The following is a 27,519-nucleotide window of genomic DNA, read 5'->3' as shown; positions in this document are numbered from 1 at the left end:
AGTGATTCCAAAACCTGATCCTGGAGGCACCCCAGGAAGTCAGGTTTTCAGGATATCCACAATGAATATTCAATTTGTTCAAATTCTGCTGCACGACTAATATTCCGCCAGTGTCGTTATGCTCATATTAGCCCTCTCAAGTCACTTCACTGGCTTCCTATCCGTTTCCGCATACAGTTCAAACTCCTCTTATTGACCTATAAGTGAATTCACTCTGCAGCTCCTCAGTACCTCTCCCTACATTCCTCCCAGGGAACTCCGTTCACTGGGTAAATCTCTCTTATCTGCACCCTTCTCCTCCACTGCTAATTCCAGACTCCATTCCTTTTATCTTGCTGCACCATATGCCTGGAATACTACTACTACTACTACTACTACTACTTAACATTTCTAAAGCGCTACTAGGGTTACGCAGCGCTGTACAATTTAACATAGAAGGACAGTCCCTGCTCAAAGAGCTTACAAACTAATGGACAAATGTACAGTCAGTCAAGTAGGGGCAATCAAATTGGGGCAGTCTAGATTTCCTGAAAGGTATAAAGGTTAGGTGCCGAAAGCAACATTGAAGAGGTGGGCTTTGAACTTCCTGAGCCGGTACGTCAAGCTCCATCTCTGGCAGTCTTCAAATCTAAGCTAAAAGCCCACCTTTTTGATGCAGCTTTTAACTCCTAACCCTTATTCACTTAGGGCCAGAAGCATCAACCAAACGTAAAAGAATCTAAAACATAAAAATTCCTTACTGAAGTTGAAAAAACGAAGAATGCACTAAAAAAACAAGTCGCACATGTTCGGTGCGGTATTCTAAAGTCGAATGCATTAAAGAAGTGTAATCCCCGTCGTTAATCTGCCCGTAAAGCATGCGCAGAGCAGCCAAGTGTTATGCTGGCTGCTCTGCGCATGCCAAAAAACATTTTTTTAAAACCCCATCTTTTACCGACTTCCTTGCCCGCCCGCCCGAGGTTGCCGCTGCTCCCCGCTCGTCAGGAGCGTCTTTTACTGCCTCGCCCCCCCGCCCGAGGTCGCCGCTGCTCCCCACTCCCCCCTGCATCAAAATCACAAGTTAAGGCAGCCCGGCCCCCCTCCTCCCTCCCTTGACAGCTCCCGCCATCCTCCACCATCCTCCCTGAGGTCGTCGCCGCTCCACCCCTCCATCGGCCCCCCTCTGCCTTACCGGGCCCATGCAGCGCCTCTCACCTCTGTGTGAAGGCAATGCACGGGCAAGAACAGCTGATTGACGATCAGTGATGCCTCCTCCGACGTCCCAACGTTCTTCCTGGGCCCGCCCTCCTCTGACGTGTTACCTATTTTATCATCCTCACTTTAATATTCCCTTATCTCGTTTGTCCTGTTTGTCTGTCCTAATTAGATTGTAAGCTGTCGAGCAGGGACTGTCTCTTCATATTCAAGTGTACAGCGCTGCGTACGTCTAGTAGCGCTTTAGAAATAAGTAGTAGTAGTAGTAGTACATTTGCATACAATGGGGGCAGTGCATGCAAATCTCTCAATATTCATTTTGGAGTCTAAAAACCTGACTGGCTGGAGTGCCTCCAGGAGCAGGTTTCAGAACCACTGGTCTAAGTTATTGAAATTAGTCTTGCAGTGAGCCCTCTTGAGAGTTGCAACAGCTGCTGTGGTGATTCAGGAAGAAGTTTTATGTGACCCTAATGATGACTAAAGAAGAGAAGGCATATTGCTATGGGCTGTAGGCTGCACTGATATAAATGGAAGATGAGAGTTTTGATAAAGATGCTAATGCAGTGGTTCCCAAACCTGGTCCTGGAGGCACCCCAGACAGACCTTCAGGATATTCACAATGAATACTCATGACTTACATGTACTGCCTCTGCTGCACGGAAATCTCTGTTGTGAATATTCATTGTGGATCTCCTGAAGACCTGACTGGGTGGGGCACCTTCAGGACCAGATTTGGGAACCACTGTCCTAGTGCAATGTAAAGGCAAGAAAGGCTGAGTTCTGGAGAGGTAGAGAAAGTTGACACAGGTATCATCGTACAACCACAACATAATACAAGTGTAAACCAGTTTACAAAAATATCGGTCCACTCATGTAAAACTAAGCAAAGGTCTGTGTTTAAAAAATCTCAACATGTTTGAGGAATATGGGAAAAGAATCCCCAAGGAACAGCGATAAAGGCTGAATTTATAACCTTTCCGAGAGAAAACAAAGTTGAAGATTACCCGCAGACCTCTGGATCCAGATGGACTGTAGGGTCTGATAAATTGGTTGTACCAGTTTTATCCACAATATTGAAGTTAAAACAGAGAACTTTAAGCTGCACCCTAATATGCTAGGTAGAGACTGCCTGAAACCAGCCTTACAGCTGCATTTTAGATCAATTGTAGAAGTTATATTTTACTGGGATACCTAATACCAACACTTGCAGGCCAACCCTAACTTGAAACTCAGTGACAAAAGTCTGAGAGGACATAACATAAAAAGACTCCAAAAGTTTTAAAAGATTACCTTAATACAATCACATGTATTAAGACCTGGATCAAGAAGCACACCCAAGTTTTTCACTACTGGTTTAATGGCAAGTGCAATCCCCTCTGGTACTGTGGTTTGCAAATCTGTCCTTCCGCCCTCCAGCCAGTTGGGCAGTGCATGCAAATTTCTAATGAAAAGGTAAAATTATGTAACATACCTGATAATTTTCTTTCCATTAATCATAGCTGATCAATCCATAGACTGGTGGGTTGTGTCCATCTACCAGCAGGTGGAGATAGAGAGCAATCCTTTTGCCTCCCTATATGTGGTCATGTGCTGCCGGAAACTCCTCAGTATGTCGATATCAAAGCTCCATCCGCAGGACTCAGAGAATTACACCCCCCAAGCGACACTCTGCCCAGCTCACCCCGCCGAACGGGGGAGGGGAATGAATTCACCAGCTCATCCCCCCACAAGTGGGGGAGGGAAGCCGTCCAGCTCATCCCACGGAGCGGGGGAGGGACACCACACCCGACGATGCGGGGGGGATCTGGCCTTATCCTGCAACCGAGGGGAGAGCTGACTGACCCTAACACCGCCGAAGCGGGAGGGGTACAAAGCGCCCTACAGCCGCACGAAGCGGGATGGAGCGCCGGCAGAATTTAGGTCTCAATCCAGCCCGTAAAACGGAGGGGAGCGGAATGCAGCAGCTCACTGTAACACAAAATCGTCTCAACCTCCTGAAGAATCCAATTGAAAAAAACCTTGAACACGAAGTCCTCCTGAACAGGAACTGAAGACTAAACTTGAACCTGAAATGAAACCAGAATATAACAGTACAGATATCTTGGAGGGGCTATGGATTGATCAGCTATGATTAATGGAAAAAAAATTATCAGGTATGATACATAATTTTACCTTCCATATCATCATGCTGACCAATCCATACACTGGTGGGATGTACCGAAGCAGTACGCACCCAGAGCGGGACACAGAAATCCCTGACCGCAACACTGAAGCTCCAAACCGGGCCTCCGCCCGAGCAGCCACAGTCAAGCGGTAATGCCTGGAGAAGGTATGAGCCGATGCCCAAGTTGCCGCCCTATAAATCTCTTCTAAGGAGACGGACTCGGCCTCTGCCATCGAGGCCGCCTGTGCTCTTGGTGGAGTGAGCCTTCAGCTAGATAGGCGGCACCCTCCCTGCGGCCACATAAGCCGCTGCAATGGGTTCCTGACCCATCGTGCACTGTAGACTTGGCAGCCTGCTAGTCCCTCTACGAGGACCTGCGAACAGCACAAACAGATGATCCGACTTCCGGAATCATTGGTCACTTCCAAGTACCTGATGATGACTCATCTCACATCTAAATATTTGAGAGCAGAGTACTCCTCTAGGTAGTCCTCCCTACGAAAGGAGGGTAGACAGAGCTGCTGATTCACATGGAAGCGAGGACCAATCTTGGGCAGGAAGGAAGGCACTGTGCGAATAGACACTCCTGCCTCAGTGAACTGCAGAAAGGGCTCTCGATATGATAGCGCCTGAAGCTCGGAAACTGTTCTGGCTGAAGTGATAGCCACCAAAAGACTGCTTTCAACGTAAATTCTTTCAGAGATGCCCTCGACAAGGGTTCACAAGGTGGCTTCTGCAAGGCTCTTAGCACCAGATTGAGATTCCACGCAGGTACCACTGCGTGCAGAGGGCGCAGGTGAATATCTCTCTTGAGAAAGCGCACCACATCTGGCTGCAATGCCAGGGAAACACCCTTCAGGTGACCCCAGAAGCAAGAGCCGCTATCTGGACCTTAAGGGAACTGAGCGACAGGCTTTTTTCCAGACCTTCTTGCAGGAACGCCAACACTGATGAAATTGGAGCAGTGAAGGGAGAAAGTGAGCCTGCCTCACACCACGATGCAAGGTATGCCAAACCCTGGCATAATCAGTAGAAGTAGAGCGCTTCCTCGCTCTCAGCATAGTGGCGATGACCTTGTCTGAGAAGCTCTGCTTGCTCCGACGCTGCCGCTCAATAGCCAGGCCGTAAGACCAAAGGGGGAGGGATCCTCCATCACCACGGGACCCTGATGCAACAGGCCCCGCTCCGCTGGCCTCTGCAGAGGTGCGTCCACTGAGAGCCTGATCAAGTCCGCATACCCGGGACGTCTGGCCAATCCGGACTCACCAGGATTATCCGGCCCGGATGCTTTGCCACCCGGCCTAGCACCGTGCCCAACATGGGTCAAGGCGGAAACACAAAGAGGAGCTCCTGTGTCAGCCACTGTGGGAGAAGAGCATCTACTCCCAGAGATCGAGGGTCCCGTCCTCTGCTGACAAAGCGCGGCACTTGGCAAGTGGCTGAGGACGCCATCAGATCTAGGCTTGGCTGGCCCCAACGCTTCGTGATGTCCAAGAACGCCTGAGCAATATTCATGACTCCCGCAATGTGGGCCACCGACAGCTGTTCCAGGTTTGCTTCCGCCCACAGGCATAGCTTCATGGCCTCCTTGGCTAGAGGGGCGCTCCTGGTACCTCCCCGGCGATTGACATAGGCCACAGCCGTGGCATTGTCCGACAGGAGCCGTACTGGCTTCAGCGCCAGGCCCGGGAGAAACTCCAAAGGCACCAACCGAATGGCTCTGAGTTCCGGGAGGTTGATAGACCATCTCTGCCTCTGCAGGGGACAGAGCCCCTGCGCTGTCCTTCCCAAGCAGTGGGCTCCCCAGCCCCACAAAGAGGCATCTGCCGTGACGAAAACCCACTCCGGGGTCACAAGAGGCATTCCTGCGGACGGCTTGTCTGGCCTCAGCCATCAGCTCAGCGCTTGAGCACCGCTGGATCCAAGGGAAGGCGCACAGCGTAATCCTCCGAAGCTGGAGTCCATCGCTGCAGCAAGAGAGAGCTGTATAGGTCTCATATGGCCCTAACCCAGGGCACTACTTCCATCGTGGCCGTCATAGAGCCCAACAGCTGCCCATAGTCCTGAGCCCGAAGAGAACGAGGCTGCTAGGAACTTGTCCACCTGAGCCTGAAGCTTGACAATCCGATTGTCTGGCAGGAGCACTCTGCCCACTTGGGTGGTCGAATCAAACTCCCAGATACTCCAGGGACTGAGTCGGGCGCAGCTGGCTTTTCTCCCAGTTGATGATCCACCTCAGGGAGCTCAAAAGAGCAATCACCCGGTCTGAAGCTCTGCCGCACTCTGCATAAGAGGGGGCTCGGATCAACCAGTTGTCCAGATAAGGATGGACTTGTAACTCCTTTCTTGCGTAGGAAGGCCGCAATGACCACCATAACTGGAGAAGGTCCGCAGAGCCAGTAGCCAACCCGAAAGGGAGGCCTCTGAACTGGAGTGTCCTCAGAACTGCAAAACGCGGAAAGCGTTGATGAGGAGGCCAGATGGGAATATGCAAGTAAGCTTCCTTGATGTCCAAGGATGCCAGGAACTTCCTGCCTGCACTGCCGCTATAACAGAGCGGAGAGTCTCCATCCGGAAGTGCCGAACTTCCAAGGCCCGATTGACCCCTTTGACACCTTGAGGTCGAGGATAGGCCGGACAAACCCTCCTTTCTTAGGTACCACAAAGTAAATGGAGTAACGTCCCTTGCCAGGGTGACCTTCTGGCACCGGAACGACCGCACCCAGGCGGATCAGATTGTCCAAAGTCTGCTGCACTGTCACAGCCTGACCGGGAGACTTGCAGGGAGAGTGCACAACACCGATTCTTAAGGGTCGGCAGAACTCTAGCTTGTAGCTGTCTCTGATGACTTCCAGCACTCAAGCGTCTGAAGTTACCCTGGTCCACTCGCCCAGAAACGAGGTAGGCGACCTCCAATCTACTCTGGGCCATGGACCAGCGCCCCGTCATTGGGTACGAGACCCTGGGGGAGGACCGGAGGAGGCACCTCCGGGACGGCGGTCTCTGCGAAAGGAATGCTGCTTGGGGAGAAATTCCTTTTGATGGAAGAGGGGCAGAGGAGCTCGACTTGCCCGGGCAATATACCGACGGGCTTCCTGAAACCGTCCTTTGGAGGAGCCAGGGCGGGCACCACTGGCCCGAGCCCTGACCTCCGGTAACCTCTTGCCCTTAGGCGTGCCGAGATCAGTCACAATCTTGTCCAGCTTAACCCCAAAGAGCAGCTTGCCTTTAAAAGGCAACTTAGCCAGGCGAGACTTAGAGGCGTGGTCAGCAGACCAATGCTTCAGTCAAAGCCACCGCCGTGCAGAGACTGTCTGAGCCATACCTTTAGCCGAGGCTCTCAAGACATCATACAGCCAGCCTGCCAAGTAGGCCAAGCCCGATTCCAGGGCTGGCCAAACAGCCCTCAAGGAAGGATCCGAGGGGGAAGCCCGCTGCACAAGCGTCCGGCACGCCCTGGCCACATAGGAGCCACAAATTGAGGCCTGTAAACTTAACACAGCCACCTCGAAGGACGACTTTAAAGCCGCCTCCAACTCCTGTCTTGGGCGTTCTTTAGGGCCGTGCCACATTCCACCGGCAACGCCGTTTTCTTAGTCACCGCAGTGATTAAAGAATCCACGGTAGGCCCAAGAAAGGCCTCCCGTTCACCTTCAGGCAGAGGATAGAGGCGGGACATTGCCCTAGCCACTTTAAGGCTCGCTTCTGGGAAATCCCATTGAGCCAAAATCAAGGTGTGCATGGCTTCATGCAAGTGAAACGTTCTAGGCGGGCGCTTAGTCCCCCGCATAATGGCAGAGCCAACAGAGGCTGAGGGAGAGACGTCCTCCGGAGAGAACTCTTCAAAATGCTCATGGCCTGCACTAACAGGTTGGGCAAATCCTCTGAGAGAAAGATCCGTGCTGCAGAGGGGTCATCCGCTCCATTCGAGCGGGAATCCGTCTCCTCCAAGGAATCCCCGAAAGGACCGTTGGGAGAACTCAGATACGCTGCCCTCATCTACATCAGAGGAGACCGAGTCCTCTAGGGCCTGGAAGACCACCCGAGGGCGTTTGCTTCCGGAGGCCTCAGCCTCTTGATCAGAGGGGGGAGCCGGGGCAGCATTTATCATAAGAAAAGCCTGATGCAGCAGCAAAATGAACTCAGGGGAGAAACCCCCTAGACTGAGCACTTCTGCCGCCTGGGCCACGACCCTAGACGCACCCTCAACCGGCGCTCGCAAGAGCGGGGGAGAAACATGCTGCGCATCCAAAATGGCGTCCCATGCGAAACTCCGAGGAGCCGCGCAGGAAGAATGGTGCTTAACTTTCGCCGCTTTCTTGCCGTCGCCCGAATCAAGGGCGACCATAGCATTAACGTCTCCCAGCTCGAGGGCGGCCCAAGAAGCCGTCCGAGCAGAGTGGCCGGCCAACATGGAGTGGGCGAGCAGCGGGGGATGGGCGCTTATGGCGGGAAAAACCGCCGCACCGGAGGAAGAACCGGGACACTGACCGGACTCCAAACTGATGCCCAACAAAGGCGATTCAGGCTTTCAAAACCCCCGCATCCCCGTTAGACGCACACACGCGGTCCGGGGAGCGAATCCTCGTGCCCTCGCCCTCCGACGCTATAAGCCACGTGGAGACCAAACAGGGAACCCCCTGCCTGCTATAAAAAGGTAAAATTACCTGCTTCTCACTCCGAGCTGTAACGAACTGGTGTCCCAGTGAGCAGCTGCAATAAACGCTGATATCAACATTGAAATAAACACCCTTAAAGGACGTCAAAAATTTTTTTTTTTTTAAACGGAGCCAGCGGGAGGGGGGAGAAAAGGAGGGACCTGGCACCACCAGGTTTGCACTTGCTCAAGAAGAGCCCTCAACCCCAGGTACTCAACAAAACCTAGGCTTGGAGACCTAGCCAGAGCTGCTGCTGTGTGTGACCACCACCTGCTGAGATAGAGAACGTACTGAGGAGTTTCCGGCAGCACATGACCACATATAGGGAGGCAAAAGGATTGCTCTCTATCTCCACCTGCTGGTAGATGGACACAACCCACCAGTCTATAGATTGATCAGCATGATGATATGGAATTCATTGCGGATGCTCTGAAAACTTTACCATTGGCCAATTTATTCTGCCCATTTATTACAGTCCACACTGCCGAGGTATCCCAGCTACAGGAACTTTGAATACTTGTAGATATCACTCCTTATCCAAGTCAGATTTCGTTTTCTTTGTAGGTTCTCTACTATCCTGGGTATATGTAGAAACAAGTTTGCATATTTAACCCTATGTATCCTTTGTGGATGCTCTTTTAACTGGACAGGATTTTTTTTTTGGGGGGGGGGGGGGGCAAAGTGTTCTTTGGGTTTCTAAGCACTGTCTGAGTAGGGCTGGGGTGCAATGCATGAACCCTGAAAAACTACTCTACCATTTTCCATACATTATTCCCTCCCAAATCACTTAGGCCAGTCAGCACAGTGATAGGCCTCCGCTCTGCCCAACACACCAGGGTTCCTTCTAGAACTTTCAGTTAATATTTGGTACTGTGTATCACAACTCATCACACCCTTGCACATTTTTCAAGTCCGCATCTAAATACAATTGAAAATACATTACAGTGACAGCTTGTTTCACTACTCTACACAACATACTTTACACTTGCCAATGTAAAACCAAAATTGTGATTGCTGTGTAAGTCTGATTGGATATGTGGAAACAAGAGTCAACCACCAAGTTGTAGGTAAAGTTATTGGTTTTTTATTAGACTAACTTAATATCCTTTGACAAGATTTCAAGAACTTTTCATCAGACCAGGGAAAAGCAATTATAAAAATATTCAAAAAGACAAAAAAAGGCCTGATCTCATATGTCTATATCCTTTGTCATAGCAAATCTAAATTAGCTCACGTTTCAAATACTGTCTTAGTAAGACTAATAAGTTAAATAGAGCCAACCAGTATTCAGTCATAGCCACATGATGTGCTGCAAGGAACACCTGGAAATCTCTCATGAATATTCATTGTGGGTATCCTGAAAACATGACTGCCAGAGTGCCTCCAGGACCAGGTTTGGGAACTACTGACCTAGTGTTTTGTTTAGTCAGTCACAGATTTGCAGCTGCCTTCATTACAAGTCCTTAATCGAGCCTCAGGAACGTCAGTAACATAATCAAGACTATTGCTTACAATCAAGACATAGTAGAAAACAATCTTACCCGCACATAATCCCACCACTAGATGTAAAATAGAACTAAAAGCAGAATTTTAACAATTGTAGGCTTTGCAGCAGATGATGTCAACGGACTTTACTGCATATTAAAGCACATCCACTGTGATAGTGACATTGATTAGTATGGAAAACTATTTCATGACTCAACACTGACAAGTACGTGCTTGCTTAAATTAACAATATTACATTAAGTATTTTGCACAGGACCGATCCAGAACAAAACTGTTCATTCAAAGGTATCAGTAAGAGCAGTGGTATTTACTTCCAGTCTTTGAGACCTGCAAATTTTTTTTTTCAGAATCTTCCTAATGAATATATGCATGAGAGAATCTGCAAACCTGTTTGCAGTCCTTGAGGACCATCAGTGAATATCAGTACACTAGAGGCTAGTTTCCCAGCCTACAATTGGACATTGTGCTTTTAAGGAAGAGATTAGGCACATGGCAGATGCCAATGTAAATGTGACATAAAAGTACATTACTTTGTAAGCATCTCAAAATTCCTGAACTCAGGAAAAGGAGAAAACAGATGGGGAAAAAGAGTTCACACGCTTTTACCAACTTTCTTTTATTTATTTTTTTTGAGGCAAGTTGGGACCTGTACATAAACAGTTTTAACACAGGACTACTGACAGCGAGCATTCATACCCATATAAGAAAAGAACAGAGATATTAACAAAACGTCCTACATGATCAAGATGCATCAGGTGTAGGCAATACCCAATATACAACTAGAAACAAGCGAGAAGGCAAGTGTGGATTTTTACAGCTCAAGTTTATTGAACACAGTATAGTACAAGGTGGCTTCAAACACCTCCCCTTGGTGTTTTGAAATTCATTCCCACAGTTGGCTGAGTGACCTGCAGGTTGGACAAGCTGCCAAAATCCTAAAATAAAGCACAAATGTGAGTTAAAAGCAGTAGGTGCTACATACACCACTTTGGCATTAGTCTATCAAGATAGCATGTGCTGACTCAGAACAGCACTAATGAAGCAAAGTTAATTTAGAATGTATTCACAATAGTCTATTTCTTTTACAGCGGTGATATCTCCATTTGTCACAGGGCTTTGACTGTATCTCTAAATGCAGAAGACTTGGATTTGAGCCATAGCAGCCATCTTTTCAAAGTGACTGGGGGTGCTAAACCCAATGGAAATTACTCCTCCCTGGACACAGTCAACAGTCTGCTCAATACTGGGGGTGCTCAAGCATCTCCAGCTCCCACACAGCTAACATCAGTGGTTTGAGTATTACCCAATCTGGCTGTCAGGGCATAGCAGCCACAGAGAAGCACTGAGAATATTCTCATTGGATTTTCCTCTAGCACCTGGGACCATAACAGTACATTTTACCCAGTTTATACTATCAGGGCTGGGACATTTCCATGAGATAAAAATGGAGGAAAAGGAGGAAACAATGATACATAATATTTATTTTCATCTTACATAAGAGCAGCCATAGTGGGCCAGACCAGTGGTCCATCTAGCCCAGAATCCTGTTTTCCAAACAGCGGCCAAGCCAGGTCACAAGTACCTGACAGAAACCCAAATTGTGGCAACACTCCATACTACAAATTCCAGGGCAAGCAGTTGCTTCCCATGTCTGTCTCAATAGCAGAATATAGACTTTTCCTCTTTAGTTCTGAAGGCTGCAGTCTGACAGGGGCACTGACATTTCTGTTTTAAGAAGCATGGCTTGGAGCCCATCAATTCAGTACAATTTTGAGAAGTATATGGAGGAGTGAAAATTACAAGCTAATCTCATTAATATAAAGATTAAGTTGGTTCAAAACACCTCTTTTGGGGCTGGACAATAAGAGCTACAAAGATAAAACCTGAAATGGATGCTTTCGAAAATTGGGAAGCCTGAAAACTGCAGAATTTGTGACTTCAATGAAACATTCAAAAAAGCAGATAAGGCACCAGCATGAAGCTGGAATGGAATGCCCATGATTAACCTCAGGGTACACAGAGCTACACATACCAGCAGCTTCAGCATCTCCTTGGTGTCTGGATCAACTTCAATGATCTCCTGGTCCAGGGCAGAGACCTGCATATTAGGAAAGGAGACAATCAGCAACAATCTCTTTTTATTTGAGATACCAACACCAGAGACGAAGAGACAGAGGACAAGCTGAGAAGAAATTATGATCAGGAAGGAAAAGCAAAGAAAATAAAAATAAAATGAAGCAAAATAAAGAACTGTAGTTCCACTGGATTCATGTTTTAGTTTTTTACATCTCAAAACTGACAGGGTAAAAATCGCATACCACCTATGATCTCTATTGTTCACCCCAATATAATCCCTAACCCCCCCTGAAACCACCCAACCAAGCAGCAATAAAGCTATCCTTCACCCATCTTAACAGAATAAGTCAACCCTGCTCTTTCCCCACTGTAAGGGAATGCCCAAACACTCCTGCTCTGCTAGTAGACAAATTCAAAATAGTGTCATCTTGACTGACTGCATCTTGAATTTTGACACTGTACCTGCCCAAGGAGGAGGGGGCCGAAAGGAGAAAAACAAGTTTTATTCAGCAGTGCTAAAGCCATCTTCTACCACTGTGTGGTAACTGCAATTAGCCTGTATTAATTGTGAAGTGTGCACACTATTTACAAATGTGTTACAATTAACATGCATTATTTGCATTGCTCAAATGCACACAGTAGCACCAGCATAAGGCTACCACCCCCAGCTGCTTTTTTATACAACAGCAAATTTTCCACTTATCTTTAGGTTTTTCTAATATGTTAGGGGTTTGTTTTTCCTCAAAAACCAAATAATCAGTGTGTGTGTGTTGTGTGTGTGTGTGTATTATATATATATATATATATATGGTAAAATTATGTATAATCATACCTGATAATTTTCTCTTTCCATTAATCATAGCTGATCAATCCATAGACTGGTGGGTTGTGTCCCATCTACCAGCAGGTGGAGATAGAGAGCAAACTTTGCCTCCCTATATGTGGTCATGTGCTGCCGGAAACTCCTCAGTATGTCGATATCAAAGCTCCATCCGCAGGACTCAGCACTTAGAGAATTACACCCACGAAGGGACACTCTGCCCAGCTCACCACCGCCGAAACGGGGGAGGGGAATTAACCCAGCTCATCCCCACACAAGTGGGGGAGGGGAATCCGTCCAGCTCATCCCCGCGGAGCGGGGGAAGGGGACACCACACCCGCCGATGCGGGGGGATCTGGCTTATCCTGCAACCGCAACCGCGGGAGGAGCTGACTGACCCTAACACCGCCGAAGCGGGAAGGGTACAAAGCTGCCCTACAGCCGCACGACGGGGAGGGAGTGCCGGCAGAATTTTAAGTCTCAATCCAGCCCCGTAAAACGGAGGGTGAGAGGAATGCAGCAGCTCACTGTAACACAAAACTCGTCTTAACTCTGAAGAATCCAAGTGAAAAAACTTGAACACGAAGTCTTTCTGAAGTAACTGAAGACTAAACTTGAACCTGAAATGCAACCAGAATAAAAACAGTACAGATATCTGGGAGGGGCTATGGATTGATCAGCTATGATTAATGGAAAGAAAATTATCAGGTATGATTATACATAATTTTACCTTCCCTATCATCAAGCTGATCAATCCATAGACTGGTGGGATGTACCGAAGCAGTACTCACCCAGGGCGGGACATTGAAATCCCTGACCTCAACACTGAAGCTCCAAACCGGGCCTCCGCCCGTGCAGTCACAGTCAAACGGTAATGCTTGGAGAATGTATGAGCCGAAGCCCAAGTTGCCGCCTTGCATATCTCTTCCAAGGAGACGGATCCGGCCTCTGCCATCGAGGCCGCCTGAGCTCTTGTGGAGTGAGCCTTCAGCTGGATAGGCGGCACCTTCCCCGCGGCCACATAAGCCGCTGCAATGGCTTCCTTGACCCATCTTGCCACTGTAGGCTTAGCAGCCTGCAGACCCTTACGAGGACCTGCACACAGGACAAACAGATGATCTGACTTCCGGAAATCATTGGTCACTTCCAAGTATCTGATGATGACTCGTCTCACATCCAGATATTTAAGAGCAGAAGTACTCCTCTGGGTAGTCCTCCCTACGAAAGGAAGTGAGACAGAGCTGCTGATTCACATGGAATCGAGAAACAATCTTGGGCAGGAAGGAAGGCACTGTGCGAATAGTCACTCCTGCCTCAGTGAACTGCAGAAAAGGCTCTCGACAAGAGAGCACCTGGAGCCGGAAACTCTTCTGGCTGAAGTGATAGCCACCAAAAGACTGCTTTCAACGTCAGGTCTTTCAGAGATGCCCTCGACAAGGGTTCAAAAGGCGGCTTCTGCAATGCTCTTAGCACCAGGTTGAGATTCCACGCAGGCACCACTGAGTGCAGAGGAGGGCGCAGGTGATTAACTCCCTTGAGAAAGCGCACCACATCTGGCTGCGAAGCCAGGGAAACACCCTTCAGGCGGCCCCTGAAGCAAGCCAGAGCCGCTACCTGGACTTTAAGGGAACTGAGCGACAGGCCTTTCTCTAGACCTTCTTGCAGGAACGCCAACACTGAAGAAATTGGAGCAGTGAAGGGAGAAAGTGAGCCTGCTTCACACCACGCTGCAAAGATACGCCAAACCCTGGCGTAAGCAGTAGAAGTAGAGCGCTTCCTCGCTCTCAGCATAGTGGCGATGACCTTGTCTGAGAAGCCCTTCTTCCTCAGACGCTGCCGCTCAATAGCCAGGCCGTAAGACCAAAGGGGGAGGGATCCTCCATCACCACGGGACCCTGATGCAACAGGCCCTGCTCCACTGGCAGTCGCAGAGGATCGTCGACTGAGAGCCTGATCAAGTCCGCATACCAGGGACGTCTGGGCCAATCCGGACCCACCAGGATTACCCTGCCGGGATGCTTTGCCACCCGGTCTAGCACCCTGCCCAACATGGGCCAGGGCGGGAACACATAGAGAAGCTCTTGTGTCGGCCACTGTTGGAGAAGAGCATCTACTCCCAGGGATCGAGGGTCCCGTCCTCTGCTGAAGAAGCGCGGCACTTGGCAATTGGCCGATGACGCCATCAGATCTAGGCTCGGCTGGCCCCAGCGCTTCGTGATGTCCAAGAACGCCTGAGCAGATAGCTGCCACTCTCCGGGCTCCAAGGTATGGCGACTGAGAAAGTCCGCCTTGACATTCATGACTCCGGCAATGTGGGCCGCTGAAAGCTGCTCCAGGTTCGCTTCCGCCCACTGGCATAGATTCATAGCCTCCTTGGCTAGAGGGGCGCTCTTGGTACCTCCCTGGCGGTTGACATAGGCCACAGCCGTGGCATTGTCCGACAGAACCCGTACCGGTTTCAACGCCAGTACCGGGATGAACTCCAAAAGCGCCAACCGAATGGCTCTGAGTTCCAGGAGGTTGATAGACCACTTTGCCTCTGCAGGAGACCAGAGTCCCTGCGCTGTCCTTCCCAAGCAGTGGGCTCCCCAGCCCGACAAGGAAGCGTCCGTCGTGACGACAATCCACTCTGGGGTCACCAGAGGCATTCCTGCAGACAACTTGTCCATCTGCGTCCACCAGCTCAGCGCCTTGCGCACTGCTGGGCCCAAGGGAAGGCGCACAGCATAATCCTCCGACACCGGAGTCCAGCGCTGCAGCAGAGAGAGTTGAAGTGGTCTCATATGAGCCCTGGCCCAGGGCACTACTTCCATCGTGGCCGTCATAGAGCCCAACGGATGCACATAGTCCCAAGCCCGAAGAGGAGAGGCTACTAGGAACTGGTTCACCTGAGCCTGAAGCTTGACAATCCGATTGTCTGGCAGGAACACTCTGCCCACTTGGGTGTCGAATCGAACTCCCAGATACTCCAGGGACTGAGTGGGGCGCAGCTGGCTTTTCTCCCAGTTGATGATCCATCCCAGGGAGCTCAAAAGAGCAACCACCCGGTTCACAGCTTTGCCGCACTCTGCATAAGAGGGGGCTCGGATCAACCAGTCGTCCAGATAAGGATGGACTTGTACTCCTTCCTTCCTCAGGAAGGCCGCGATGACCACCATTACTTTGGAGAAGGTCCGCGGAGCAGTAGCCAACCCGAACGGGAGGGCTCTGAACTGGAAGTGTCGGCCCAGTACTGCAAAACGCAGGAAGCGTTGATGAGGAGGCCAGATGGGAATATGCAAGTACGCTTCCTTGATGTCCAAGGATGCCAGGTACTCCCCTGCCTTCACTGCCGCTATAACAGAGCGGAGAGTCTCCATGCGAAAGTGCCGAACTTTCAAGGCCCGATTGACCCCCTTGAGGTCGAGGATAGGCCGGACAGAACCTCCTTTCTTTGGTACCACAAAGTAAATGGAGTAACGTCCCTTGCCAAGCTGATTTTCTGGCACCGGAACGACCGCCCCCAGGCGGATGAGATTGTCCAAGGTCTGCTGCACTGCCACAGCTTTGACCGGAGACTTGCAGGGAGAGAGTACAAACCCGTCTCTTAAGGGTCGGCAGAACTCTAGCTTGTAGCCGTCTCTGATGACTTCCAGCACCCAAGCGTCTGAAGTTATTGTGGTCCACTCGCCCAGAAACGAGGACAGCCGTCCTCCAATCTGCACTGGGGCGTGGACCAAGACCCCGTCATTGGGTACGAGACCCTGGGGGAGGACCGGAGGGAGCACCTCCGGGACGGCGGTCTCTGCGAAAGGAACGCTGCTTGGGGGAGAAGGTCCTCTTAAAGGAAGAGGAGGCAGAAGAGCCCGACCTGCCCGGGCGGTACCGACGGGCTTCCTGAAACCGTCCTCTGGAGGTACCGGGGCGAGCACTAGCTCGAGCCCTGACCTCTGGTAACTTCTTGCCCTTAGACGTGCCGAGATCGGTCACGATTTTGTCCAGCTCGACCCCAAAGAGCAGCTTGCCTTTAAAAGGCAATCTAGCCAGGCGGGATTTAGAGGCGTGGTCAGCAGACCAATGCTTCAGCCAAAGCCACCGCCGCGCAGAGATTGTCTGAGCCATGCCTTTAGCTGAGGCTCTCAAGACATCATACAGCAAGTCTGCCAAATAGGCCAAGCCCGATTCCAGGGCCGGCCAATCATCCCTCAAGGTAAGAATCCGAGGGGGAAGCCCGCCGCACCATAGTCATGCACGCCCTGGCCACATAGGAACCGCAAACTGAGGCCTGCAAATTTAAAGCAGTAGCCTCGTAGGACGACCTTAAGGCCGCCTCCAATCTTCTGTCTTGGGCGTCCTTTAGGGCCGTGCCACCTTCCACCGGCAACGCCGTTTTCTTAGTCACCGCAGTGATTAAAGAATCCCGGTAGGGCCACAGATAGGCCTCACGTTCACTCACAGCCAAAGGATAGAGGCGGGACATAGCCCTAGCCACTTTAAGGCTCGCTTCTGGGACATCCCATTGAGCCGAAATTAAGGTGTGCATAGCATCATGCACGTGGAAGGTTCTAGGCGGGCGCTTTGTCCCCAGCATAATGGCAGAGCCAACAGGGGCTGAGGGAGAGACGTCCTCCGGAGAGGAAATCTTCAAAGTGTCCATGGCCTGTAGCAACAGGTTGGGCAAATCCTCTGGGCTAAAAAGCCGCGCTGCACAGGGGTCATCCGCTCCAACCGAGCGGGGGGATCCGGTCCCTCTCCAGGAATCCGCAAAGGACCGTTGGGAGACCTCAGACACGCTGCCCTCATCTACATCGGAGGAGACAAATTCCTCCAAGGCCTGGGAATCAACCCGAGGGCGTTTACCTCTGGGAACCTCAACCTCTTTACCAGACGAGGGAGCAGGGGCAGCGTTGTGCATGAGGAAGGCCTGATGCAGCAGCAAAACAAACTCGGGGGAGAAAACCCCCCAGACTGTGCACTTCCGCAGCCTGGGCAACAGCCCTAGACGCACCCTCAACCGGCGCTCGCAAGAGCGGGGGGAGAGACATGCTGCGCAATCCAAGATGGCGTCCGGTCGCGACACTCCGCGAAGGAGCCGCGCGGGAAGAACCGGCTCTTAACTTTAGCCGCTTTTGTGGCCGTCGCCCAAATTAAGGGCGTTCATGGCATTAATGTCTCCAACCTCAAGGGCGGCCCAAGAAGAAGCCGTCCGAGCCGCGTGGCCGGCCAAGATGGCGGAGGCGAGGAGCGGGGGGATGGGCGGTTTATGGCGGGAAAAACCGCCACGCCGGAGGAAGGACCGGACATACATCGGTCACGAAACTGTCACCCAACAAGGGCGAATCAGGCTTGAAGACCCCCGCATCCCCTCTAGAAGCGCTCCAGCGATCCGGGGAGCGCCCCTTTGCGCCCTCGCCTCCGACGCCATATGCCACGAGGAGAAGAATCGGGGAACCCCCTGCCCGCTATAAAAAGGTAAAAATTACCTGCTGTCCGCTCCGAGCTGTAACGACCTGGTGTCCCAGTGAGTAGCTGCAATAGACGCTTAAATAAACGTCGAAATAAACGCCTTTAAGGACGTTCAAAATTTTTTTTTTTTTTTTTTAACGGAGCCAGCGGGAGGGGGGAGAAAAGGAGGGACCTGGCACCACCAGGTTTGCACTTGCTCAAAAGAGCCCTCAACCCCAGGCACTCAACAAAACCTAAAAATTAGGCTTGGAGGCCTAGCCAGAGCTGCTGCTGTGTGTGACCACCACCTGCTGAGATAGAGAACATACTGGGGAGTTTCCGGCAGCACATGACCACATATAGGGAGGCAAAAGTTTGCTCTCTATCTCCACCTGCTGGTAGATGGACACAACCCACCAGTCTATGGATTGATCAGCTTGATGATATGGAAATATATAATTTCACAAAAAAAACAAATCTATTTTATCTTAATACCAAGTACTAACCCCAACATTGCTGAAATAAAATTAAGAGTTGTACTGTTAACAACCCTACCCACTAAAGATGGAATAATCCAACATCTCTCAAAGAAAAACTTAATTCAAAGTGTGCAGTATCCCATCACAGAACAGCTCTCTCCTGTCCTCCCTATCCTGGGACCTTTATTCTCTGTGCATAACATGAACAAGCTATTTGCCAGCATTTTCCAGGGAATTAGGATCCATGTAACATAGTGAATAATAGAAACATGACGGCAGATGCCCCCTCATTCCAGGGCTCTCCTTCATTTGAAAAAGGCTCTCTTCCTGTACATAAATGCCCTTAAGATATTTAAACGTCTCTATCATGTCTCCTCTCTCCCAGCGTAAACAGTGTTCATAAGCCTGTCCCTATCATTTTTGCATTCAAGACCGCTTACTAATTTCGTAGCCGCCCTCTGGACCGACTCCATCCTGTTTATATCTTTCCGTAGGTGCGATCTCCAGAACTGCATGCAGTACTCCAAATGGGGCCTCACCAGAGACTTTACAATGGCACTATCACCTTTTTCCTGCTGGTCATGCCTCTCTTTATGCACCCAAGCATCCTTCTGGCTTTGGCCGCCGCTTTTTCTACCTGTTTGAAAGCTTTAAGGTCGTCTGACACAATCATCTCCAAGTCCCGCTCTTCCTTTGCACACTGAAGCACTACACCCCCTATACTGTACCGTTCCCTCGGGTTTTTGCGACCCAAGTGCATGACCCTGCATTTTTTGGGATTAAACCTTAGTTGCCAATATCGGTCCATTCCTCTAGCTTCGCTAGGTCCTTCCTCATGTCATTCACACCCTCCTGGGTGTCCACCCTGTTGCAGAGTTTAGTATCATCCGCAAAGAGACAAACCTTACCAGACAGCCCTTTCACAATATCGCTCACAAAGATGTTAAAAAGAGCCAGCCCTTATGTGTTAGGTAGGGGGGTGGGGGGGGGGGGGGGGGGGTCGAGGATAGAACATTTAAGAAAATGGTTCAATCGTTGTTATTAGCATATGTTCTATGTATGTTAAAAATGTAATAAAAATACTTTAAAAAAAAAAAAAAAAAAAAAGAGCTGGCCCTAGGACCGATCCCTGCAGTACTCCCCTGACGTCCTTTTCTTCAGAGCAAGCTCCATTTACCACCACCCTCTGTCTCCTACCATTCAACCCATTTTTTACCCCATCAGCTTCTCTAGGTCCCACACCGAGGGCACTCAATTTATTTATCAGTCGCCTGTGCGGAACCATGTCAAAGGCTTTGCTGAAATCCAAGTATACCACATCAAGCACCCCTCCCACATCCAACTGTTTGGTCACCCAGTCGAAGAAGAGAGTCAGATTCGTCTGACACGACCTGCCACTAGTGAAGCCATGCTGCCTCGGGTCCCGCATTCCAATGTCAGATAAAGGCCAATATGTTCTCTCTAGGCTGCCCAGTAAAGTATCTGAAGTTGTATTTGCTGCTCCATGCAAGTTACATCCCTCTATGTTCTTGTTTGGGGTTATTCCTGTAGCTTCGTTCAGGTTACATCTAAGTTTTGCTCAGATTCCACCTTCTACCTTTCTGGTCAGTTTTATAAGATAAATTAATTGTTAAATTTCAGAGTTCTTTCTGTTAATAGCTATCAGGCATGAGTCAGCCTTGAACCAGTAGCCCTTAGGTTGGAAGGTACCTGACTTCCAGGAGGAGCAATATACAAACTTGAGTATAGAACCCTTTAAAAAATAAATAAATAAAGGTTTCAAGTTAGAATGTTTGAAAGTTACAGGGTTTGGCAGGGATGGAAACTGGACCCTGCAAACACGGGAAAAATCTCTGGATTTCTCTTCCTGCAGTATCAATGACCAAGCCACAGACAGGACAATGATCACTTTCGAATGCAGGTACATCTATTATAATAAACATCTTTCCTGCTTGCCAAACAATCAAGAATATATATAATTCAGCAAATCCCAATGTCACTTGCCTGACTGTATCAGAAAACAGATTCCAAAAAAAAAAACAACAGGGACAAAAAGGACAGACACCCCTTTTCTACCTCAAGATCATGTGCAGGGCTGAAAGTTCTCAAGCACCCCACTCAACCTAAAACTCAGACCTGGAGCTCGGCTTAATTGACTGACTACCCACCAGTGATGCCCTGGCAACATAATGGTGAATGTTACTGGTCAAACCCAACCTGTGGAAAATAGATGGTTGCTGTTGACAAGCCAAGGGCGAAGATGATGGCTGAAAGGAAGGGGAAGAGTGCTTTGAGAGGAAACATGAGAATAGAAAGCAAAAAGTGAAAAGAAAGAAAAGGCATTAAAAAAGTGTTTCCCTGCCTCAATTTTGGCTAGCCCTTATATTTTTCCATCTGTGGGCCTGTGTGATCAGCTTGATTATGTCCGAGATTGTGACAACAACCCAATGCAAAACTCTTGGAGAAGGCATGTAAAACCTTGCACTAGATATTAATAAACCATCCTTTGTTAGAATAGTTTGGGAACAAAGTTTCATATATTCCACTGTAGCGGCTCCTTAGCTTGTGAGTTCATTAGGGACAGAAAAGTACTTGCAAAAAAAATAGTATATGTAAACTACTTTGACTGTATCTACAGAAAGATAGCATATCAAGTGCAGAACAAACATAAAAGGTCATTGGGCTTTTTGAGCTTTCAGCTTCAAAAAGCCCCGCAACTGGGTAGAAGAGGCAGCCCATGCTACATGCAAGAGACTCTCACCTCTGGGACATAATTATCCCGTCTTTCTCTTTCCTCCTCCTGCAGTTTGATGGAGATGCCTCTGACTGGGCCTCTCTGGATACGTTTCATCAGATGAGTGACATAGCTAAATACAGAGATGCAAACATGGTCATATAACCAATCACTGTCTTTAGGTCTAGCACTAATGATCTTGCCCTAATCCAATTTAACAAATTTACTAAAATACTACAAAATTCATTGTCTTGTCAGTATTTCAGAAGTTATATCCTCTTACTTTTTGTAGCAATATGACACACGGGACTTTAAGAATATCTGAAACTACACTAAGGAGATGCTGACCGGAGTCTACGTCCCACAATAGTAAATATGTCCAATGAAGCAGAAATTGCAGCACTTGGCCTCTATACCTCAATGTTTGAAAGATACAGGGTTTGGCAGGGACAGAAACTGAACCCGGCAAACACGGGAAAAACTTCCAAAGATTTCTCTCCCTGCAGTATCAATGACCAGGCCACAAGCAGAACCGTGATCACTTTCGAATGCAGGTTCAGAAGGAATCCAGTCTAGCCTATAGCCCCACCACCACCTGCTACTAGTAAACCACCTGTGCATTTAACAAGTAAAACCAGCTCTTTCAAAGTGTTCTCATACCTTGGCATCAATATGGGCTGCTCCACTGCAATGATTTCATTTTGTGCTCTTGATTTCCCCCACTACACGTACTATAGAAATCTGAATGCACTATCTCACTACAGTTCTATAGCACCAGAGCGCTAAGCATTTTTTCATACACACAAACCCCGTAATTCTAGAAAGTTGCGCACAAATTTGCTCATCCAATTTACAAAATAAGCTCAGTTGTGTGTATAACTTTACAGACAGATACTAATTGGACTTAACCAATTATTGGCTATAATTGGTGTTAACGGACTAATTAGCAGTTACACAAGTAGCTGCCCTTAGTCAGTATTCCATAAGCTGCATGTTCAAATTCCAGTGTGTGCAATCCCAAGGGGGCATGGACCTAGAAGGGGCATGGGTGGATCACAAGAGGGTCAAGCATCACAGTGGCCAGATTTGGACCTCTGGTGAATGGCTCCCAACTTTAGGATGGTTGTTATAACTAGAATATTAAAACTATGAATGAAGGCTTGTGGTGCCAGAATCCCAGCCCTAGTTCCAAACAAAATGGAAGCAAAAGAACAAATGGAGGAATTATCAGGTGGAGGAATTATCAGGTCCAAAAATACCACCAACGGCAAACCAGCAATCACAAGCTTCAGTAACTTAGCATCTCTCTCTCAGAGGTATCTTGCATGTTACACAGTTTACCCGTATGGATCCATCAAAGGTTATTCCAGTAAGAGCAGCATCAGTCCAAGCTCTCCCTTACCCAGCAATTTTGTTGCGCAGTTTCTTGCTAGGGATGATAGCAATCTCCTCACAAACGCGCTTGTTGGTGTGGAAGTCATTTCCTAGCCGGGTGTAGTACTTCTCTATGATGACCCGGGCAGCCTTTTTCACGGTCTTTGTCCTTACACGTCCCTAAAAACAGCAGAACAAGAAAGAACATCCAATAATCAGAAGTCTGATCATCATTTTCCCCAATTAAATGCAAACCTGCTACAAACCCAACAGAACAAACAGTTAAACACAAAATTCTAGCCAGAAAAGGCCATTTTCTACAATGGATAAAACTGGCAAAAATTATGCTTTCCAAAATTAAAAGCATAATAATAAGTATTTCTTAATTAACTGATGTTAGAATATTCTTGTACAGTTTTGTCTGGTGTAACTGTGTTGGGGGTCATTTAATATAATAATATATGTTGTGAACTTGTTCAGGTTATTTATAAATAGTGCTTCTTTTATAAACTTTAAGTGTTTATTTTCCAGCTAATTTGGGTTTCTTTGAAGGTACAAAAACAAAAATCAGTGTTTATTTTTCATACCAAAGGTGGTACTGTTGGGTAACTTTTCTGATGGAATCAGATATATATTTTTGTGTCACTTAGGAGCAACCTGCGCAAAAAAGGCATAAAAACTGAGTGGAAGACAAGATCGGAAAGCGGTGAAAGAGTATCAGTGAAGGTGATGTTTATCCAATAAGCAGCTATTTTAGGGACCTTTTCACTAAGCTGCATTAGGCACCAATGCCGCCTAACACAGCACAGCCAACAATGGCCTAATGCAAAACTTCCTTAACATCCTGCGTTATTTCTGCACATGCTAAGTGCGCGGTAATTATTATTTTTTTAATTTTTTTTTTTTTTTTTTTTTGGGGGGGGGGGGGGGGGGGGAGAGGCATTCAGGGGCATTGAATGGGTGTGGAGTAGTAGTAGTGTGGATGCACTAACATCACCACCATGCTAACTGGCTAGCGCATCCCTAACAAGGGAACTTTTAGCACTTCCTAAACAGGAGGCAGTAAGTGCTCCCACGGTAATTTGTTTAAAAATGGTTGCTTGCTAACATTAACACTTGGCCAGAAATAAAACAAATATGAAAAAGCCCTTTGTGACAACCATGCTACAAATGTACTTAGTGCACGGGAAAGGCCCACATAAGAATGTACTATCCCATTTCTTTGAGCAGCTGAGTAAATGGGCCCCTTAATTTTTTTGCATCATAGTGATAAACACTGGAAAACACATCCTAAAATCAAAAGTCCTAATTATAATAAAGTGGTATATCAAATTAAAGACAAAACAAATAATTCTGACAACCTACTAAACAATCTGTTACACAAAGTATGCTTGGAATGCCCTCCCGCGGGAGGTGGTGGAGATGAAAACGGTAACGGAATTCAAACATGTGTGGGATATGCATAAAGGAATCCTGTGCAGTAGGAATGGATCCTCAGAAGCTTAGCCAAAATTGGGTGGCAGAGCAGGTGGGGGAAGAGAGGTTGGTGGTTGGGAGGCGAGGATAGTGGAGGGCAGACTTATACGGTCTGTGCCAGACCCGGTGATGGGAGGCGGGACTGGTGGTTGGGAGGCGGGAAATACTGCTGGGCAGACTTGTACGACAAGACTGGATGGACCATGCAGGTCTTTTTCTGCCGTCATCTACTATGTTACTATGTAAGTAACATACACAATTCATCTCCCTTTAAACACTCCTGAAACAGCACATAAAAAAGCTCTCCACAATGGACATCTCCTCCTCCCCAACCCTCCCCTAAAAAGAAAGCTTTTCTAGATGAAGACACTCTCTAAAAGAAACAAAAGTCAAATAACAGGAAGATGATGCCCTCTCTAGCACCAGAGTCTCTAACATTTCATCAATGCTCACTCAATCCCTTTGTTTTAGTTTTTAAAATGTCACAACCTCTCAACCATTAAGAAAACAAAACCCGGCTTTCTAAAGCTAGGAATGTTAGGATTTTTCTATTACCTACCTATGACAGTAGAAACCACCTCACTCATTGTCAGAGTAGTAGCTCCTGAGGGCCTTTGGGCATTTAAGCTTCCACAATCCTCATAAGATGCCACTTTGACAGAAGAGATGCAATGGCTGGAAGAATAGCCACAACTTAAATAGCTCATTTTCACCAAAAACCTATTTAATTCTAACAGTAGCAAACAAGATAGTATCAATCCATCAAAGTTCGGCCTAGAAACTCCTCAATAACAATTTCTCTCTCAATGTACTGTGTGCATTAAGAAGCAAAGGCCTAGCTCTCCCAACCTCTACAGCAGGGTTACCCAACCTCAGCCCTCGAGGGCCACAATCCAGTCGGGTTTTCAGGATTCCCCCAATGAATATGCATGAGATATATTTGCATGCACTGTCTCCACTGTATGCCAACAGATCGCATGCATATTCATTAAGGAAATCCTGAAAACCCGACCTGACGAGGGCCAAGATTGGAAAACATTTGCTCTATAGAATTAAACACAAAGTCCCTTTGCAAGCACACAGCAAAGCTCCCCTACAGAAAAGTGCCGTCTCCACACACAGACACCTGGCTCACAAGGCTCTCTGCACACCGATTCGTCAGGAGTTTAAAACTGCAGCACCGATCCTCACTTCCTGTCCTTTAATTCGGAAGTGCAAATTACCTGGACGGTAAAGGTTGCAAGCAACCGAAAATATTGTACCGCCTTACCAGTTGCAGCTATGAACACACGCTTGCCTCAGTTTCAGCAGTAAAACCAATTCCAAACAAAACAAGGCCCGTCCTCGACGCGATACAAACGGCCACCGGACGCCTCCTAAGCCCTGCAATGGAACATGAGCCAGTGGAAAGCGGCCCAATTACACATAAGCACCACAGCAAACTAACCCTGGATTAGCCGCTCGGAAATGGGACTAGATCCACCCGACTTCATTCCTTCCACAGGACCGAGCACCCCGAGCCACTTCTTCCAGCTCTCCTCCCCGCGGCCGGGAATTCACCAGAGAATCCCGGCACCCGAACCTCCCAAGCCCCCGCATCCAGCCAAGGAGCAGCCCAGAGCTTTTAGCAGACGAACAGATCAGTCACTGTGTCCACCCCAGAGACATAGAGGCAGGATGGCACCGGATTTAAAGAAGGAGAAACCACTGAAGAAAACCCACCATGTTGGACAAGGCCGGCGGAAGAGGGCAAAGGATTCTGGGGAGAGGCGATATAAAGCTGCGCTCAGAGTGTCACTGTCTGCGGACTGAAAGAGCGTGGGAACAGACGTTTCTGCTAGGGACATCTAGCGGCTGGGAGGGTAAACGCGGCCGACCACTTTCTCCTGGAGAGCATGGAAATACAAAACAAGAGTTGACTAAGGCCCATACATTTAATCAACTCTGCGCACATTAAACCTGCTTGTATCATACAGTAAATCTTAACTGACTTAGACCATTCTCTTTTCTCTTCCCGCCGAAACAGCGCGCACAGCAGTGTAGGCAAACAATCAGATTTTGAATCCAGCAAACAAAATAAATTTTAGAAGAGTCCAAACTCAACATGTAAAACTTAAAAATCATATAATTTTAGTTCCCATTTTCTTTAATAACTGAAAAGGTATGTTCATATCAACCTGTTATCTCCATGAAATATGTGAATCAGGAGCAATGAGCTTGTGCTTATCATCATCACATACCAAAAAAAACCCAACCCTTCAATTTCATGAAAAACTGTAAGAAGCAAAGAAGTTCTTTACCATTATGTAAAACCAGTGAATTTTCTTAAAGAAAAAAAAAAAAGGGGGGGGGGGGGGGGTACCAGACCCTAGGGGCACAGCCTTCTTTCTGCTTCGAGTGCAATAGGGAAAAGGAAACACGTTCAAAAGGATCCTCCAGGTCAGAGAGTGGCATGACCTGGAAGAAAATCTGCACTGTGTGAAATGTTGGAAGTTTGCTATTTGAGGCTTAGTTACATTTATGTAGCCCTGGCTTATTTAATAAGGAGGACAATTTCTAAAGATATACTACCTTTCATCAAAACCAAAGTTGTTAAAATCACAAAAATTGTAAAACAGACTAAAAGAGGAACAAAGGAAGAAAGAGAGGGAAATATAGTTATAATAATCTCAAATATTTTTCAGTGATCAAAAATACATACAATCCACAAAGTAAATAACAAGATCCAGCTGTTAACCCCCCCCCCCCCCCCACCAAAAAAAAAAGTTCCTTCTCAGATATGCTAGCAAGATTCTGCAAACATTGATCTAAAAAGACCTGTCTAACCATCAGGTGAATTAGGAGGGTGTGGGTAAACTCAGATCCTTAGAGTACCACCTTAAAAACGGATCACTTGTTTGTTTACAGTACAGCAGTCATTCTCTAAAGAAGGAAGGGAGCATTCCTGCTCCAGCACTCATTTTCAGCACTCTGTAATGTGCTGTATCCAGCAAACATTCTTCTGTAAAGGGCTAGAACCACCTTGGACCAGCATTGTTTCCTCTCAGAAGGGCTGGTGGTTTTCTGGGAGGTAGCTAAGCTGTATTAAGGGGGAGCAGGGACTGTCTTTTCGTGTATGATGTACAGCGCTGCGTATGCTTTGTAGCGCTATAGAAGTGATAAGTAGTAGTAGTATCTCATACACTTCCCACAGGAAAAAAAAAATCCGAGGCTGAGCTTAAAAGATGGGATACCCAAGTCAGAAGAGACAGACAAATTTATGGATTAACCCTCCCCAGTGGTGTTAAGGCCAAGTTCCTGGCTGCCCAGTCTACCTTTAATCAGTTGTTACATGCTTGGGTTAAAAAAAAATGTACACTGTATTATCACTATCAGTTATTCGAACATGCCAACAACTATGAAACTGGCTCATTACATTTCAAGAGATCGGGGACCTCATAGAGTATTTCAATAAACGAACACTAGGGCTTCTCTCATTAGATTAGAGCAGTGATGGCAAACCTATGGCACGCTGCCAGAGAGGGCACGCAGAGCCCTCTCTGCTGGCACGTGCGCCATCGCCTCAGCCAGTTCCCGCCCCCCTCCAAAATTTAAAACTCATACCTGCTCAGGGT

The 27,519-nt window shown here is 48.0% G+C and overlaps 1 protein-coding gene and 2 non-coding genes across 3 annotated transcripts; all 3 read right to left on the bottom strand.

The window, feature by feature from the left end:
• Positions 1-10,326: 10,326 nt before the first annotated feature.
• On the bottom strand, positions 10,327-25,711 carry RPS17 (ribosomal protein S17). The gene is made up of 5 exons (XM_030187998.1): positions 25,628-25,711; positions 22,458-22,609; positions 21,083-21,188; positions 11,555-11,620; positions 10,327-10,457 (listed from the first exon to the last, which is right to left on the bottom strand). The coding sequence occupies exons 1-5, from the start codon at positions 25,628-25,630 to the stop codon at positions 10,377-10,379; spliced, it is 408 nt and encodes a 135-aa protein (XP_030043858.1). The 5' UTR covers positions 25,631-25,711; the 3' UTR covers positions 10,327-10,376.
• On the bottom strand, positions 20,112-20,244 carry LOC115460846. Its single transcript, XR_003940619.1, has one exon. It is a non-coding gene; the product is annotated as a small nucleolar RNA SNORA71 (small nucleolar RNA).
• Positions 21,477-21,611, bottom strand: LOC115460845. The gene has a single exon (XR_003940618.1). It is a non-coding gene; the product is annotated as a small nucleolar RNA SNORA71 (small nucleolar RNA).
• Positions 25,712-27,519: the final 1,808 nt, after the last annotated feature.

Source organism: Microcaecilia unicolor, chromosome 1, assembly GCF_901765095.1.
Source record: "Microcaecilia unicolor chromosome 1, aMicUni1.1, whole genome shotgun sequence".
Taxonomy (NCBI): Eukaryota; Metazoa; Chordata; class Amphibia; order Gymnophiona; family Siphonopidae; genus Microcaecilia; species Microcaecilia unicolor.
This window is presented reverse-complemented; position numbering and strand designations above follow the sequence as displayed.